Below are 16255 nucleotides of genomic sequence, written 5' to 3'. Positions count from 1 at the left end.
TGATGAATCTCACCTCTATGTGAAAGGGCTTTCGTACACATATAATTATAATTCCATATGCTATCTTTTAGAAGAAAGGATCATTTTTTTTTTTTTTTTATTATGTGGCTTACCAAAATAAACTAAAAATAAATAATAATAAAAAAGATAACTTTTTTTAACCCTTGCTAAACTCACAAAGATAGCTTTTTCCAACTATAATTGTCCTTTCAATGTGATCTTAGCAGCTCCGCTTGAAGCGAAAGAAGCAAACTCAACAACAGAGCATATAAATGTCACCAGCCAATCAACAATCACTCAGCCTAGAAATTATGGATGGTGGCTCCGAATAAGCATGTACACACTCTTTCTCCTCTCTGGCCAGTCAATAGCATTACTCTTGGGAAGATTATATTATGACAAAGGTGGTAAGAGCAAATGGTTGGGAGTGGTTGTGCAACTCATAGGCTTCCCTCTCCTTCTTCCCTACTATTTCATCCCATCACTCAAAAATCTCAAAACAAACAGTACTGCCACCACTATCTTCTCTAAACCACCATCCACCTTGGTACATGTATCAGTTTATGTATCACTTGGTCTACTTGTTGTTGCAAATTGCTTCTTGTACTCAACTGGGCTAATGTACCTTCCTGTGTCTACTTTCTCTCTCATTTGTGCATCACAGTTGGCCTTCAATGCTTTTTTCTCCTCCATCCTTAACTCACAAAAGTTCACTCCTTTGATAGTCAATTCTCTAGTCCTTCTCACTATATCGTCCATCCTCCTAGTTTTTGAAACAGACCCTTCTTCAGACTCCTCCAAAGTTTCTAAAAAAAAGTATGTAATTGGCTTAATATGCACTATCTGTGCATCTGCTGGACATGGTTGGGTGCTTTCACTTACACAGGTTGCCTTCAAAAAGGTTTTTAAAAAGGAGACATTTACAGCGGTCATGGACATGATAATCTATCAGTCTCTAGTTGCAACCTTAGGTGCGTTGGTGGGACTTTTTGCTAGTGGAGATTGGAAAGGTTTAAAAACACAGATGGATGAGTTTGAACTAGGAAAAGTATCCTATATCATGACTTTGGTTTGGACAGCTATAATGTGGGAGGTTTCTGCTATAGGTTGTGTAGGTTTGATTTTTGAGGTGTCTTCCTTATTCTCCAATGCCATAAGTGTTTTGGGTTTGCCTATTGTACCGGTTCTAGCTGCGATCTTTTTCCATGACAAAATTGGTGGAATAAAGGTGATCTCCATGGTTTTGGCTATTTGGGGTTTTGTTTCGTATGTCTATCAGCAGTACCTTGATGATCTCAAGTCCAAGCAGCATGAAGATAGAAATGCAAATGAAGCTTCCAATACCTCCTCACTACAGGAGGTTAATGGATCATGAATAAGATTTGCTTAGACTACAATAATGAATGCATAAGATAGGCTTAGATCAATGTAAGGCTAATTTTCTACAAAAGAAGATTTTCGAATCTTTCTACTTGTATGGAATGGCTAAGTAGTATTAGTCAAGCAAAACTGGTTAAGATTTATCTCTACCATATCTCTCAATCTTCTTCCTTATTTATTGCATAATTATTCACTTTTTAGTTTAGTGGTATTATCTAATCTGATTTATTAATAAGGAGAATTAGGATACAAATTCCCCTACCCACTTATTATAACTATATTAAAAATTAAAAAAAATAAAACATGATTCAAATGATATGGTGACACCATTCATATGATATAACCATTTCAAATAATATTGGTAAGAGAATGTTTTAAATGTGCAATAAGGTGTTAGTTAAGGAATAAGACTGCACATTATACTATTATAGGTACTGGAAACCCATCACCCACCATGCAATCCATGTACCAGCTACATTTTCAAGTGTATAAATTCTCTCTCGCTCTCAAATTTCTTTTCCCACATTTAATAAGCTTAAGATGCAATCCATGTACCAGCTACATTTTCAAGTGTATAAATTCTCTCTCACTCTCAAATTTCTTTTCCCACATTTAAAAAGCTTAAGATCTTCAACAACACGTGCCTATCTAAATAGATCATGGGAGTTCTAGGGTAAGTTAATTCTCATGAAGTCCTGTAATTGAAGCAAATCAAGCAAACTATAAATTTTTAAGCAAAATTGGGTAATTGCATTGATGATTTACTTACAAAAAAGTCACTGCAAAATGGTATAATTTTGCCAAAATCCCAACATGGTTTAATGATATTCATCATATTACCTAAAAAAAGTAAAATAAAATGAAATCCATACAACTTAAAAACTCATACCAAGAAATATAAATCATCGAAATAAACCACATCTATCATGATATTGGATCATGATTGTGATTGAGCCCATATTATTTTGCAATTGTTGAGAAGCTATAAATGTTTAAAATGATGCAATAACGTGTTAATTATGGAATAAGACCTAACATCACTGGAGTTGGACAACCATTACAGCCATAAATTGCATGCAGTTCAAGTACATGCTTCAATTTAATTGTGCATATAGGCCAGGCTCTCTCTCTCACTCTCTCTCTCTCTCTCTTCACCTCCAACATGGGGCAAGCTCAAAATCTGCAACTCCAAGTCACGGGTAAGTCAAATTCCTGTATCCAAAGATTTTAGAAGAAATGCAGCTAGCCTGTATATTCTTCTTTCTTTTTTGTTCTTTTTGCTAAATATTCCAGTCCATCTGTATATTCTTCCCTTTTTTTCCCTTCTGTTTTTGTTCCCCTCCAAATTATAAGGAAGAAATATTAAAATCGTTTTAGTGCAAAAGCTTTTCGTAGATCTCTCTTAGTTTGAAATATGAAGTATAGCAGTTGATGGATATGAATGAAAACTGTATAGCAGTATAGCATTGTAACACATTAATCAACTCACAATGTAAGTAACGGTTAATTTTGTTGCACACAGCTTATCACACACAGCCATAGACACTCCATTGAGATCGTGAAATGTAAAATACAATTTTTAAATTTTTAAACACAATTTCAGCCTTTGTCGCATGGTATATACGTACACACCGTGTATGATAGTCATTACCTGTTAAGAAATAATTTATACAGGAAGTGCAAACTCTCTAGTCTCAACAGTAGGAAAGGCATTAGTAAGTGTACTCTATGTGATGAACTGATGACACAATCCTGCTGCCATAGCTCATCTGGGGAGTTTTGAATTACATTCTAGAAACACAATGCTTACTAGGACGGTCTCACAATCATATTGGCATTCAAGATGCAAATTATCAAATTTTTAAGTAACATAAACTATACCAAAAAATTAATAATAAAAAAGTAAAAATAGTTATTGGGGAGTTGTAGATCAAGAGAAAAAAATCATCAGATAATTTTTTTCGTAAAAGGTATTTACTAATGTGTTCCTTTACTAACGTAGAAATTTCGAAGTAATATTTACTCAATTTTAGTTTGAATATTCACTCTACGTATAGATGTAGACACTTATTATTAGTAGTTTAGTAATTAATAATTAGTACCCTATTGCTTCAAAATCAGCATTTCTTTCACAAGCCCTACTCATGCTTCATGCTTCTTAGTTAAAGCACATATAATTAGGGGGGCTGTGCATGGGTGGGCTGGGTTTTGAGTATTTTTCAATCTAATTCTACTTTCTCAATTTGAGAAATATCTAACTCAACTCAACTCAGGACAATTCTAAAAACCAAACCAATTTGACCATAGGGATTGAGTTGGGTTGGACTCATTTTGTTATACCTAATAAACATACAAAAAAAATGTTTTCGTTGAATTATCTAAGACCATTATTATATAAATGATTTCAATTAAACAATTAGGAATAATATTTCAATTTTATTAAACCTAAGTCTCAAATACCAATATAAATTCAATTGACATATATAAAATAAGTCCCTAAATCCAAATGAATTAAAAAAAATGAACTTAAAATACAAATATGTTTTATAAACTATTAATTGCATGAGTTTGGCCAAGTCACTTGGGTCAAATATTTTGCCAAACCAAACCTGACCCAAACCAAGTTTTGAAAAAGTTTTAGAACACAACCCAATCTATCAACACACGAAAAAAAACCCACCCAAGGCATTGAGTTGAGTTGAGTTGATACACATCCCTAACTAATAACTAGAGAGAGCAATAAATTGGGAATAGAGCAACATGAAATGTTATAAAATAGTTTATATTTTGTACATTATACATCGCTAGTTTTGAATCTTTTGATAAAGATCAGGGAGCCAGAAAAGTACAAAACATAAAGAGTTAACAAAGAAGGCACAATACACTTCAGTGGAAGACCCTCAATTTTTCAGAATAAAAAGGACCCTATTAATAGCATAGATTGAGTGTGTTTATTGATGCTGCTAAACAATAATGCTTGTTGACAAACTAATTAGTTAGAAAGCAATACACATCAAAATTAAAAAGGAGTTTATAAGATAGCAAAGTTTCTCCTCTAGTAATCCCTTTACATGTTCTTACCAGTTCAAGAAGCTGAAGAAGCAAACTCACCTGTTCATATCAATGCCACCAACCAATCGACAATCTCTCAACCCAGAACCTTTATGCAATGGCTCCAAATGACCATCTTTGCACTCTTTGTCCTCTCTGGCCAGTCAGCAGCTATACTCTTGGGAAGATTCTACTATGACAAAGGTGGAAAGAGCAAATGGACAGCAACACTAGTGCAAGTTGCAGGATTCCCAATCATCATTCCTTACTACTACATCTCTCCACCAGAAAATCCTACTAAAAATAGTATCCACAGGCATGAGCCCTCCACCTTAATCATTGCTTTGATATATGTCTCTTTAGGTGTACTTCAGGCAGCAAACAGCATGATGTATTCAGTTGGGCTCTTGCACCTTCCAGTATCTACTTTTGCACTTATTTGCGCATCCCAGTTGACCTTCAATGCTTTCTTCTCCTTCCTTATAAACTCCCAGAAGTTTACTCCTTTTATAATCAATTCTCTAGTCCTTCTCACCATCTCCTCCGCCCTGCTGGTATTTCAAACCAATTCTATGAACCCCACCGGAAACTCTAATGTGATTTATGAAATTGGACTCTTTTGCACTGTTGGTGCATCTGCTGGATTCGGATTGATGCTTTCCCTTACAGAGCTCTCCTTCCATAAGATTTTAAGAAGGGAAACATTTACAGTGATTTTGGAAATGATAATCTATCAGTCACTGGTAGCAACTTGTGCTACACTGGTGGGGCTCTTTGCTAGTGGAGAGTGGAAAGGTCTAAAGAGAGAGATGGACGAGTTTGAACTGGGGAAGTTTATTTATGTCAGTACTTTGATTTGGACAGCTATAGCTTGGCAGATTTTCAATATCGGTGCAGTAGGCTTGAAACATGAAGTGTCTTCCCTGTTCTCCAATGTCATAAGTGTGTTGGGTTTGCCTGTTATTCCAGTTCTAGCCGTAATCTTCTTTCATGACAAAATGGATGCGGTAAAGGCAATTTCCATGGTGTTGGCTATTTAAGGCTTTATTTCATATTTCTATCAACACTACCTTGATGATTCTGAGGCAAGGCTGAAAAGAGAGATGTCAAGGAAGAAATTTCAATGCATCCCCTATTGAAAGAGGTTACCGACAAACAAGATGGGCTAAAGAATATTTATCAAAAAATTCCACTTTCCACAGAAACAAATTTTATGAGCATTGAAGCTATTCCTTTGTCTTGATTCCTAGAATGGTTTACAAACTCATATTTCCAAACTTGTAGGTAAACCCCTTGCCATTGTTTCTCCACATGAAGTGTAAATCATGGTCTTGTTCATTCCATTTCCAACAATATTTTCAGATTCCAGTAACTATAATTAGGCCCTTTTTATTTTGTCTAAACTACTCATCCAATTTGGGTATCGCACTTGGTAGCAAGTCTTGTGCATATTGCCATGTTAGACCATCAATCTGGCAAATTAAAGGGGCCTATACCCCTCCCCCACAAACCCCAACAGCGAAACCACCCCCCTTCTATACCCCCTTTACAGTAGGTGAACATGAACAGGGTCAAGATGATGGGCAATAAAAATAAAGGGGGCAAGCTCAGGAGAAATAGCTGAGATGTCCTGAGAACCCATGAATACAACATGAAAGAGAGATTCTGTTCAGGGTCCTTCAAGGGCAAAAGGAAAGCCAGAACTGACAAATGAGATATAACCAATGCAAAATATGTGGTGGCATATATGGCCAAAGGTAAAGCATAACACTAGAATATGAATTTTCAAGCCAAATTTTGGATAAAAATTTGTTGAATTCTTCATCAAAAATAATAACTACAACAACATATAGCTATCACTGTGTTACATGCCCAAAAAAAAAAAAAAAGATTGACACTGGTTTCCCCATTATTTAACAATCTTAAGACTTGTTATTAATATGTGAAGCCTGTTGGTAGCCAATAAATTATGCCCCAGTCAAAGAATTTTGAAAGGGAAATGTTTGAATTGTTTATTGCAATTACAGATACTCAAATTTTGGCAAAGAAGCAATTTGACTATAAAATGCTGATTATAACTACCAACTAAAAAAAATACCCACAGATTTGACAGGTTGATACAGAACTATGGTACGAAAAAAAACAGCATTTTCAGATATCACATATTGGATCTATGATGCTGAACCACATTACAGTTGAATTGCTTACCTATTGAGGTATCTTCCATTGTCAGGACATTAAAAAACGATATTGCTGATCAGTTCTCTCTCTCTCTAATACATGCTCAAATCAAAATCAACACAACAAATTTTACAAACAAATGAAATGACCCATATGGTCTTAAGTAATTTAATGCCTTGTAAATACTCCTGAAAGTTCTCACAAGATGTCAAGATGTACATACATGCAAATAACAAATGTAACAGTAGCTTTAAGTGGTGAGGGTACTTACTGGAGCTAATAATAAGAGGTTTCAGGTTTTCCACGACCAGAGTAAATTGTAACTTTCGAACCCACTTTCTCCATTGTTAGAACTGAGAAGGACTTGGAAGTATAGAGGTGAGTTACGGAAGAGTGGAAGCTAATGAGTAGTTCTGAATAAGAAGACAGGCAGCTTAAAACGATGTCGTCCAGTGTCAACTTAAAAGATCCTTCAGTATAACAAAACGTCACCGTTTATATTTAATTTAAGTAAATATGCAACTTAAATTTCAATCAAACTATATATGGGTAAGTTGTACATTCATCAAAAAATATGGGTAAGTTGTAATTTACCCAAAAATAATTGAACAAAGAGAGACAGTGCTTTGGGTACTGAATTCTCCCTCTCTTCTCAATCACCTAAATTATTTGACATTGTGGACATAACACTCATAAACTCAAATTTTAATAATATTTAGTTTAAAGACTCATAAGATTCAAAGAAAAATAACCAAAATTTAGAGTCTCTTATTTGAAAACCCAAATTAGATCAAATGTCTCCTAAACATAATGGGGTTGCTACACCTACGCTACCACCATTGTGATCAAAATCAAAATACAAATTGATAATTTTGAACTCATGATTGTTCAAATAATGATAATTCAATTTATATACCTTTTTAAAAAAAAAAATTACAAATATAAAATCCAAAGACTTTGAATCTATAAAGTCTTAAAAAAGAGTTTTAGAGATTTCGTTTTTTTTATTTATCCAGAGTCTTTAAAATCCCCTTTACGCTGTGCAGAACTTTTCAATTTAGAAAATTGCTTCTTATAGTACCTAATTTTCCACACCATTTTTTTTTTTTTTAAGAACACTAAGATCACCTATTGGAATGTATCAATTTTTCTTTTTAAATAGCAATAACGGAGGTGGTGTCATGGCAAGGTATGGTAAACTAGTTTCATCAATGTAGAGTATCTTTTCAATAATTAGGCAAAGCGGAGGTGGTGTCATGGCAAAGTCCTAGGATTGTGCTACTTGTCCCAATATGTCTACCACACCATGAATTGTTGATAATGAACTTTAATTTCCCAAAATGGACATTTGATAGTGTTGAGCTACAAGAATTTTGATAGTGTCAATCAGTTTATTATACATGGAGTAGTATAGGTATCTTTGACCTTTTATATTAGTTGTTTTGGTTTAAATTGATTTATATACTCTTAATTAAATTTAAAGATTTTGATTGTGGTTTTCCTAAATTACAGATGGATTTGGTGGAGCTCTTCTTCGTTTTAAGAAACCTTAGGTAATTTGCAGGGGTCTGGTAGAAATAGCTGTTAATTTTTTTAAATGGGTGTTGTTTCTCTAATTTACTTGGTTGAAAATGAAATGCTTATCTTAATACTTTCTGAAGAAGAGAATGAGCAGTACAACCAGACCTCCTAGGCATCCAGTTTAACTACAATTCAATAGTATTGACATTGAATAAACCTTTTAGCATATCACGTGTGCACCATAAATACAAAACTATACAATACAAATGTTCAAGAAACAACACGTCATAGTGCTGAACAAATTGTGGTGGTTCGAGATTTATTTGGACCATGATACTCGTTGGTGGAATGGTCTCACTTTTACAACAACTCTTTGATACAAGAGATAGGGTAAATAAATATATTGGTTGTGCTTGTGGAAAATTTATCTTCTTCTGAGCACCGAGTTATTTGGGTGAAGAGTCCTATGGAAACTGAACATTCCCAATGAGTGCAAACATTTGTTATGTTGAGCTTGTACTTACTCATTACCAACCATGGAAAATTTGCATCAGAGAAGACTTCGAGTACCAAGAAAAGAGCAACAAACTCTGAGACTGAAGCTCTTGCCGCGGCATTGGTTATGGGGTTGAGATGGACTGCTACGATGGGATTAAGAGTGATAATTGCCGAAGGTCATATTCAGAGTCACGCCAATGCCATATGCTCTCAAGATCACCATGTCTTTCATCTTTTGGAAACTCGTTGGAAGAGGGCAGAGGATGTGCCATGCTGTTCACGAATTTGCAATGGCAATGGCAATGGCAATTAATCTCAAAAAGGGCCAACAGTGGGGCAAGAACTTTAGCACATTATGCCTTTCGTATTGAAGAAATGGAACAAAGTCTATTAGTTAGAATAGTTGGTAAGCTAGAACAGCTAAAACTTTGGGTGGAATAAATCTAATAGCATTCCATGATGTCCCCCACATTCAAATTTTCCTGATTTTGTAGTTCTCAATTGACATTTTCTGCTACATTTTGATCAAGGTTTGCCTCAAAACACTTGCCCTGAATATGAACCAAAGCCACAAACCCTGCTAGCTGCCAACTTTAGTTTCCTCCATTGTGAGCTGATGAGACCTTTCCATTCACAGTACTGACTATCATTGCTGATCCGAGGTACATATTTAAGCAACAGAGGACCAAGATGCCAACTAGCCTGCCAAAGATAAGTACAATTCCCATCTTCATAATGATATTTGAGAAATTGTCCACCTAAATTGGGGCCTAAAAAAGTGTAAAACTTCCATTTGGTCTGTCCCAAGTAAGAGTCCAGATCCCCTTAAAAGTACATTTTCACTAATGCTCCCCTACAAGCACAATCATGATTTTAAACGAATAACATTTCTCTAAAAAAAAGAACCATCCAGTTTTAGATGTCTTGAAACATGAGGGAAACACTGTTGAGAGATATGTCATTTAGGAGAAAGGTGTAGTAAATTAACTAGCATTTGGAAGCCATGAGAAACAAAAACTTAGCAATAAATTTACTACTGTATAAAAATATTGTGTATATTTAATTAACATTTTAAATTTTTTTTTGAAAAGCTTTAAAATCAAGATCCAAGGTAATTGTTTCTTTATGAAATTATAGAAAAATAACAATGAAAATATTCTCCTTAAACATCAGAGGCTAGATTTGGCATCGGAGGAGAAGTAGACTGCAAAAATAGCCAAACTTGTGCAATCTAGGCTTCCTTCTTAGTTACTGGTGGCAAAGAATCCACCAAATAGCCTTGGAATTTGTTACAAAGAATACAATTAATTTGCTCACTTATGCAAAATCTTCTTGTCTTTCATTGAAACTTTATAAAGAGATCACTAGGAGATTCTAAAGAGAGCTAACAGGATAGCTGAATGAACACTTGGCTCGTCATGGATTGCCTTTGAACAAAAAATTGATTTTACGCTATTAATCTATAGGGATTAAATGAAATTATGAAGTTAATTGCCTTTGATGTTTATAAGAATAAACACCACGTGCATACATGCCAATGGAGTGAATATAGATAATAATAATAATAATAATAATAATATAAGTTACCCAGCAAAAAGATTATATAGAAATTTTTGAAATATTAATAAATATTATCACATGAGATCTACACTAAATATTTCAAAGACCATTATTAAATGAATGATTTCAATTTACACAATTAGGAATAATATTCCAATTTCATCAAAACAGAGTCTCAAAATACCAAAATAAATCCAACTAACAAATATAAAATAAGTCCCAAAATCCATATAAAATGAAAACAATAAACATAAAATACACATATGTTTCAAACTATTAATTGCGTTAGTTAGTGAGTTAGTTCAAGTTACTTAGGTCAAATATTTTGCCAAACCGAACTTGACCCAAACCAAGTATCGAAAAAGTTTTAGAACAAAACCCAATCTATCAACACACGATAAAAACCCACCCAAGGCATTGGGTCAAGTTGGTGCACATCCCTAACTAATAACTAAAGAGAGAAACAAAATGGGAACAGAGCAACATGAAATGTAATAAAATAGTTTATATTTTGTATATTTATACATCACTGGTTTTGTATATTTTGATAAAGATCAGGGAGCCAGAAAAGCACCAGACATAAAGAGTTAAGAAAGCACAATCCACTTAAGTGGAAGACCCTCAATTTTGCAGAACAAAAAGGACCCTATTAATAGCATGGATTGAGTGTGTTTATTGATGCTGCTAAACAATGGTGCTTGTTGAAAAACTAATTCATTAGAAAGAAGTACACATCAAAATTCAAAAGGAATTCAGAATATAGCAATGCTTCTCCTCTAGTAATCCCTTCACATGTTCTTACCAGTTCAAGAAGCTGAAGAAGCAAACTCAACTGGTCATATCAATACCACCAACCAATCATCAATCTCTCAACCCAGAACCTTCATGCAGTGGCTCCGAATGACCATCTTTACACTCTGTCCTCTCTGGCCAGTCAGCAGCGATACTACTGGAAAGACTCTACTACGACAAAGGTGGAAAGAGCAAATGGACAGCAACATTAGTGCAAGTTGCAGGATCCCAATCATCATTCCTTACTACTACATCTCTCCATCCGAAAAGCCTACTACAAACAGTATAAACAGGAATGAGCCCTCCACCTTAATCCTTGCCTTGATATATGTCTCTTCAAGCAGCAAACAGCATGATGTATTCAGTTGGACTCTTGCACCTTCCAGTATCTACTTTTGCACTTATTTGCGCATCTCAGTTGACCTTCAATGCTTTCTTCTCCTTCCTTGTAAATTCACAGAAGTTTACTCCTTTTATAATCAATTCTCTAGTCCTTCTCACCATCTCCTCTGCCCTGCTGGTATTTCAAACCAATTCTACGAACCCCACTGGAAACTCTAATGTGAATTATGAAATTGGACTCTTTTGCACTGTTGGTGCATCTGCTGGATACGGATTGATGCTTTCCCTTACACAGATCTCCTTCCATAAGGTTTTAAGAAGAGAAACATTTACAGTGATTTTGGAACTGGTAATCTATCAGTCACTGGTTGCAACTTGTGCTACACTGGTAGGGCTCTTTGCTAGCGGAGAGTGGAAAGATCTAAAGAGAGAGATGGACAAGTTTGAACTGGGGAAGTTTATTTATGTCCGTACTTAGATTTGGACAGCTAAAGCTTGGCAGATTTTCAATATTGGCGCAGTAGGCTTGATACATGAAGTGTCTCCCCTGTTCTCCAATGTCATAAGTGTGTTGGGTTTGCCTGTTATTCCAGTTCTAGCCGTAATCTTCTTCCATGAAAAAATGGATGGGGTAAAGGTGATTTCCATGGTGTTGGCTATTTGGGGCTTTATTTCATATTTCTATCAGCACTACCTTGATGATTCTGAGTCCAAGGCTGAAAAGAGAGATGTCAAGGAAGAAATTTCAATGCTTCCCCTGTTGAAAGAGGTTACTGACGAACAAGATGGGCTAAAGAATATCTATCAAAAAGTTCCGCTTTCCACAGAAACAAATTTCCAAAATTGTGAGCACTGAAGCTATTCCTCTGTCTTGATTCCTAGAATGGTTTACAAACTCATATTTCCAAACACCATGCCATTGTTTTTCCACATGAAGTGTAAATCATGGTCTTGTTCATTCCATTTCCAACAATATTTTTCAGATTCCAGTAACTATAATTGGGCCCTTTTTTTTTCTTGTCTTAACTACTCATCCAATTTGGGTATCGCACTTGGTAGCAAGTCTTGTGCATATTGCCATGTTAGACCATCAATCTGGCAAATTAAAGGAGCCTAAACCCCTTCCCTACAAACCCCAACGGCAGAACCACCCCTTCTATACCCCCTTTACAGCAGGTGAACATGAACAATGTTAAGGTGATGGGCAATAAAAATAAAGGGGACAAGCTCAGGAGAAAAAGCTGAGATATCCCGAGAACCCATGACTATAACATGAAAGAGTGGTTTTGTTCAGAGAGGTGTTACGTTCACAAAATTTTCACAACATTTCATAGGTGGTTAGTTGTTATTGGTTCTAATCTGAACCTACCGCTGAAATTACTTTTCTACCCCACTAATAACAACCCGTAACAACTTGCTACATAGGATTTGTTGTGGAAATGTTGTGGACATAGTATTTCTCTTTTGTTCAGGATACTTCAATGGCAAAAGGAAAGCCAGAACTGACAAAAAGATAGATCCAAGAAAAATATGTGGTAGCATATATGGCCAAAGGTAAAGCATAACACTAGAATATGACTTTTCAAGCCAAATTTAAGATAAAAAGTTGTTGAATTCATTATCATAAATAATAACTACTACTACAACATATAGCTATCACTGTATTACATGCATTTTAACTAAAAGTGAGTCTTCTTCCAAGGCTGCGGCTTTGAAGACAAAAGCACAAAATAAAAAATGAATATTTGACACTGTTTTCCCCATTATTTAACAATCTCAAGACTCGTTATTAATATGTGACGCCTGTTGGTAGCCAAAAAATTATATCTCAGTCAAAGAATTTTGAGGGGGAAATGCTTGAATTGCTTATTGCAATTATAGATACTCAAATTTTAGCAGAGAAGCAATTTGATTATAAAATGCTGATTATAACTACCAATTAAATAAATACCTACAGATTTGTCAGGTTGATACTGAACTATGGTACTAAAAAAACAGCATTCTTAGATATCACAAGCCCACATATTAAATCTATGATACTAAACCAAATTACAGTTAAATGTCCTACAAACTATTAATATTTTTTGTTTTTTTTTTTTAATTCGCAATGAATTTTCTAAATTGTTTGCACCATACAAAACATATGGAAATTTACCTTCAAAAAAGCGAAGGGAAAACAGATAGCCCAAAGGACACACACACACATATATATAAAATTAGAGATAACTCACTCGAGGCAGTTTTACTTTACTTACCCATGATTTTAAAGTAGCAATTTTCCCTATTGAGGTTTCTTCCATTGTCAAGACATTAAAAAACAATATTGGATTCTTTCTTTTCTTTGTCTCTTCTATCTTCACCAGCTGATCAGTTCTCTCTCTAATACATGCTCAAATCAAAACCAACACAACAAATTTTACAAACAAATGCCCCATATGATCTTAAAGAATTTAATGCCTTGTAAATACTCCTTAAATTCTCACAAGATGTCAAGATGTATATACTAAAAAATAATAAATAAAAGAACGAAAGAGTTAGCCCCAATATGCCGGCAAGAATCATGTTCACCTGCTGCCACCACTAACTGTAAACCACCAAACCTAGATGAAGTCAATATATGCTAATGCTCACATTATAAGTACCCACCAACACATGCTGGATCCCACCAATTTGATTCTTTACTCAAATTTTAATTATTGATAATCCAATAAATTCCACATAATCCTAATGCATAAAAAGCTCCACTCATGGAAATAAATTTCCAAATTCAAACTTTTTTGATAAGTAATTTCCAAATTCAAACTAAAGCACCATATAATCTTGTAGTCTTGTTGCTGGTGACACACTTCATCTTCTTGTACCCTAATCTTCCAATCAACAATGTATACCTTATCGAGATCCATACCTCTGCTGAAAAAATGATCCAACCACAGGCACCCTCCACCCCTCAAAAGGCTATCTACATCATAAATCATAAACTCCATAGCTGTCACAGGTATCCACCTATCCACAGCATGTCACCTGCACCAAATGCACCACCCTGTCAAACACATTGTAGAGCTTCATTCTTGCAGCCAAAATCCCGGTCCTACAAAACCCTCAAAACCATCACCCCTCTTTGAATTTTCACATTATGCCCAACCTTAAAATTGACCTTGTAGGATACTTTGCATGGATGATTTCTAGCACCAAAGTACTCATTAGAGGAGAGAGAAGAGATTTCCAAACAATTTATGCCCATCCTTTTTTCCAAACAACATTTCACTTATAAGGGAAAGAAATCATAATTAACAAAATGATTTATAAGTGCCAAAGATGCTGGATCTTTAAACCTCCTTATATGTTGCTGTAGGATGAGTTTCAACCTTCCAGCAAGGAAGTATGTGGTTGAAATAAGGCAGCTGTGATGATATTTATTTGACTTGCATAAGGGTATATCTTTATACCAAGTTATTGCTTATGTGGGTGGAGAAAGGTTTTGCAGCTTATGAGTGAAGTAAGGCATTTGGTGAAGCCTAAAGTGGGAATGGGGAAAAAGTTTTGTTGCATGCTGCTAGACATCCTGATGGCTCCCATTTGCAAAAATTATGGATTTTATGTGATTTATGATGCTGTAAGCGTTGAGTAAGGTCAACCATGTTGTGTTATTTTGAACAGTCATTGGAACTGGCCTCATGTTATGTCTAATGACTTGGTGGCATTTTAAGTTAAGCTGGCTGAAGTACCAATTGGGGAGGAAGATCAGGTGCAATGCTTGGCTGTGGCTCACTGTTGGTTTACTTGTAAGGACACCTGGCAAGTGATAAGAGAGAAGGGTTGAGGTTATTTAGTGGAAGATTGTGCAATTTCCTCAAGTTTTTCCTAAGCATGCATTAGTTAGCTGCTTGGCAACGAGTACTAAGCTATGTACTTTTTGCAGCAATAAATCGGGAGTCTCGTGACCATTTGCTTTTTGCATGCCGTTTTTCTAGTAGGATCTGAATAGCAATCTTGAGGAACTGCTTGTTCAATAAGCAAATTTGTTGCTGGTCGTATGAGCCATTAAAAAGGTTAAAGGAAGAGAGTGGCAGCATGTTATCTGCAAGACTGCTCATGCAGCTATCATTTACATATTTGGATTGACCGAGGTGCTAGAATTCATGGTGAGAAAGTAAAGTCTGATATTGAAAGTGTCAAAGTAGTTATGCAGGAAGTTAGATATAAGTTATCTCTGTGTAGCAATATTAGAACGTCTTTACAAAATAGAACACATCATAATCTGTGGAACATTTCATTTTCTGTTTCGAGTAGTTGATAGGCGTTTTCTGCACCTTAGCTGCTTACAACAACAGCCACCAATCCATAGTGCTGAAATTCATGCGAGGCTATGAATCCTCAACACACTAGTCAAGGTCGCCTCTACTCAAATCAAAGAATTAGTCATCCTCGGTTATTTACCAACTAGTTAAGAGCAAATAAATGCAGAGTAACGTACTGCTAAAATATTGATTAAACAATCAAACTCACCATTTTCTAATAGCATGTGGTCCTAAATTCACCATTTAAAATGTTAAATTCATAATTTTCTACTAGGGTTTCGGGACAATCGGTAATTTGATCAAGTTCAGTTAGGGTATGTACCTCGGAGTCGTCGAGTGCGCGAGCTTTTTTGGAAGGCTCATGGTATCAGTAACATCGACAACAGATTAAGCATCTCTGCTGTATGAACCCCTACATTAATAAAATAACAAATGTAACAGATTCATTATATGAATGGAAACGAGGATAGTAGCTTTAACTGGTGCGGGCACTTACTGGAGCTAATAATAAATCAGGAAATTTTAACTTTCGAACCCACTTTCTCCATTGTTAGAACTGAGAAGGACTTGGGTCGTGGCGTAGTGGAGGAAGAAGAAGAAGAGTTGCTGTGAAGATCTTTGATGGATTTGGG

General features: G+C 35.3%; 2 protein-coding genes, 1 long non-coding RNA gene and 1 pseudogene across 11 annotated transcripts in view; 3 read left to right on the top strand and 1 right to left on the bottom strand.

The window, feature by feature from the left end:
- The window catches only part of LOC115992098 (probable purine permease 10), a 21137-nt gene extending 19587 nt beyond the window's left edge, over positions 1-1550 (top strand). For 2 of the 4 annotated variants that reach the window (XM_031116152.1, XM_031116155.1), the window contains exon 2: positions 225-1550. In XM_031116152.1, the coding sequence (XP_030972012.1) occupies positions 225-1375 (1151 nt within the window). In that variant the 3' untranslated portion in view covers positions 1376-1550. The remainder of the gene's footprint in view (positions 1-224) is intronic. The other 2 variants (XM_031116154.1, XM_031116156.1) reach the window with 1 other exon arrangement.
- Positions 1-16255, bottom strand: part of LOC115992103 — a 27813-nt gene extending 11558 nt beyond the window's left edge. The window contains exons 1-4 of one of the 6 annotated variants that reach the window (XR_004092424.1): positions 16120-16255; positions 15946-16035; positions 6884-7082; positions 2573-2705 (exon numbers count right to left, since the gene is read on the bottom strand). This is a non-coding gene — a long non-coding RNA (uncharacterized LOC115992103). Of the gene's footprint in view, positions 1-2572; positions 2706-5443; positions 5523-5947; positions 6062-6883; positions 7083-8313; positions 9485-15945; positions 16036-16119 lie in introns of those variants that run through there. The other 5 variants (XR_004092422.1, XR_004092420.1, XR_004092423.1 and 2 more) reach the window with 5 other exon arrangements.
- LOC115992102 (probable purine permease 10) lies at positions 2510-5803 on the top strand. The gene is made up of 2 exons (XM_031116159.1): positions 2510-2579; positions 4465-5803. Exons 1-2 carry the CDS (start codon positions 2543-2545, stop codon positions 5469-5471), a joined length of 1044 nt encoding a protein of 347 aa, XP_030972019.1. The 5' UTR covers positions 2510-2542; the 3' UTR covers positions 5472-5803.
- LOC115992101 lies at positions 10248-15939 on the top strand (annotated as a pseudogene).

This window comes from Quercus lobata, chromosome 5 (genome assembly GCF_001633185.2).
Source record: "Quercus lobata isolate SW786 chromosome 5, ValleyOak3.0 Primary Assembly, whole genome shotgun sequence".
Lineage (NCBI taxonomy): Eukaryota > Viridiplantae > Streptophyta > Magnoliopsida > Fagales > Fagaceae > Quercus > Quercus lobata.
The sequence above is the reverse complement of the archived record's forward strand: the minus strand, read 5'-3'. Positions and strand labels throughout refer to the sequence as shown.

What these genes read in the sequence shown, in the direction of transcription:
- LOC115992102 (XM_031116159.1), top strand. Translation starts at nt 2,543, where the DNA reads ATGGGGCAAGCTCAAAATCTGCAACTCCAAGTCACGG. An exon ending in TCTGCAACTCCAAGTCACGG is followed by an intron (nt 2,580 to 4,464) that starts GTAAGTCAAATT and finishes TGTTCTTACCAG; the next exon opens with TTCAAGAAGCTGAAGAAGCA.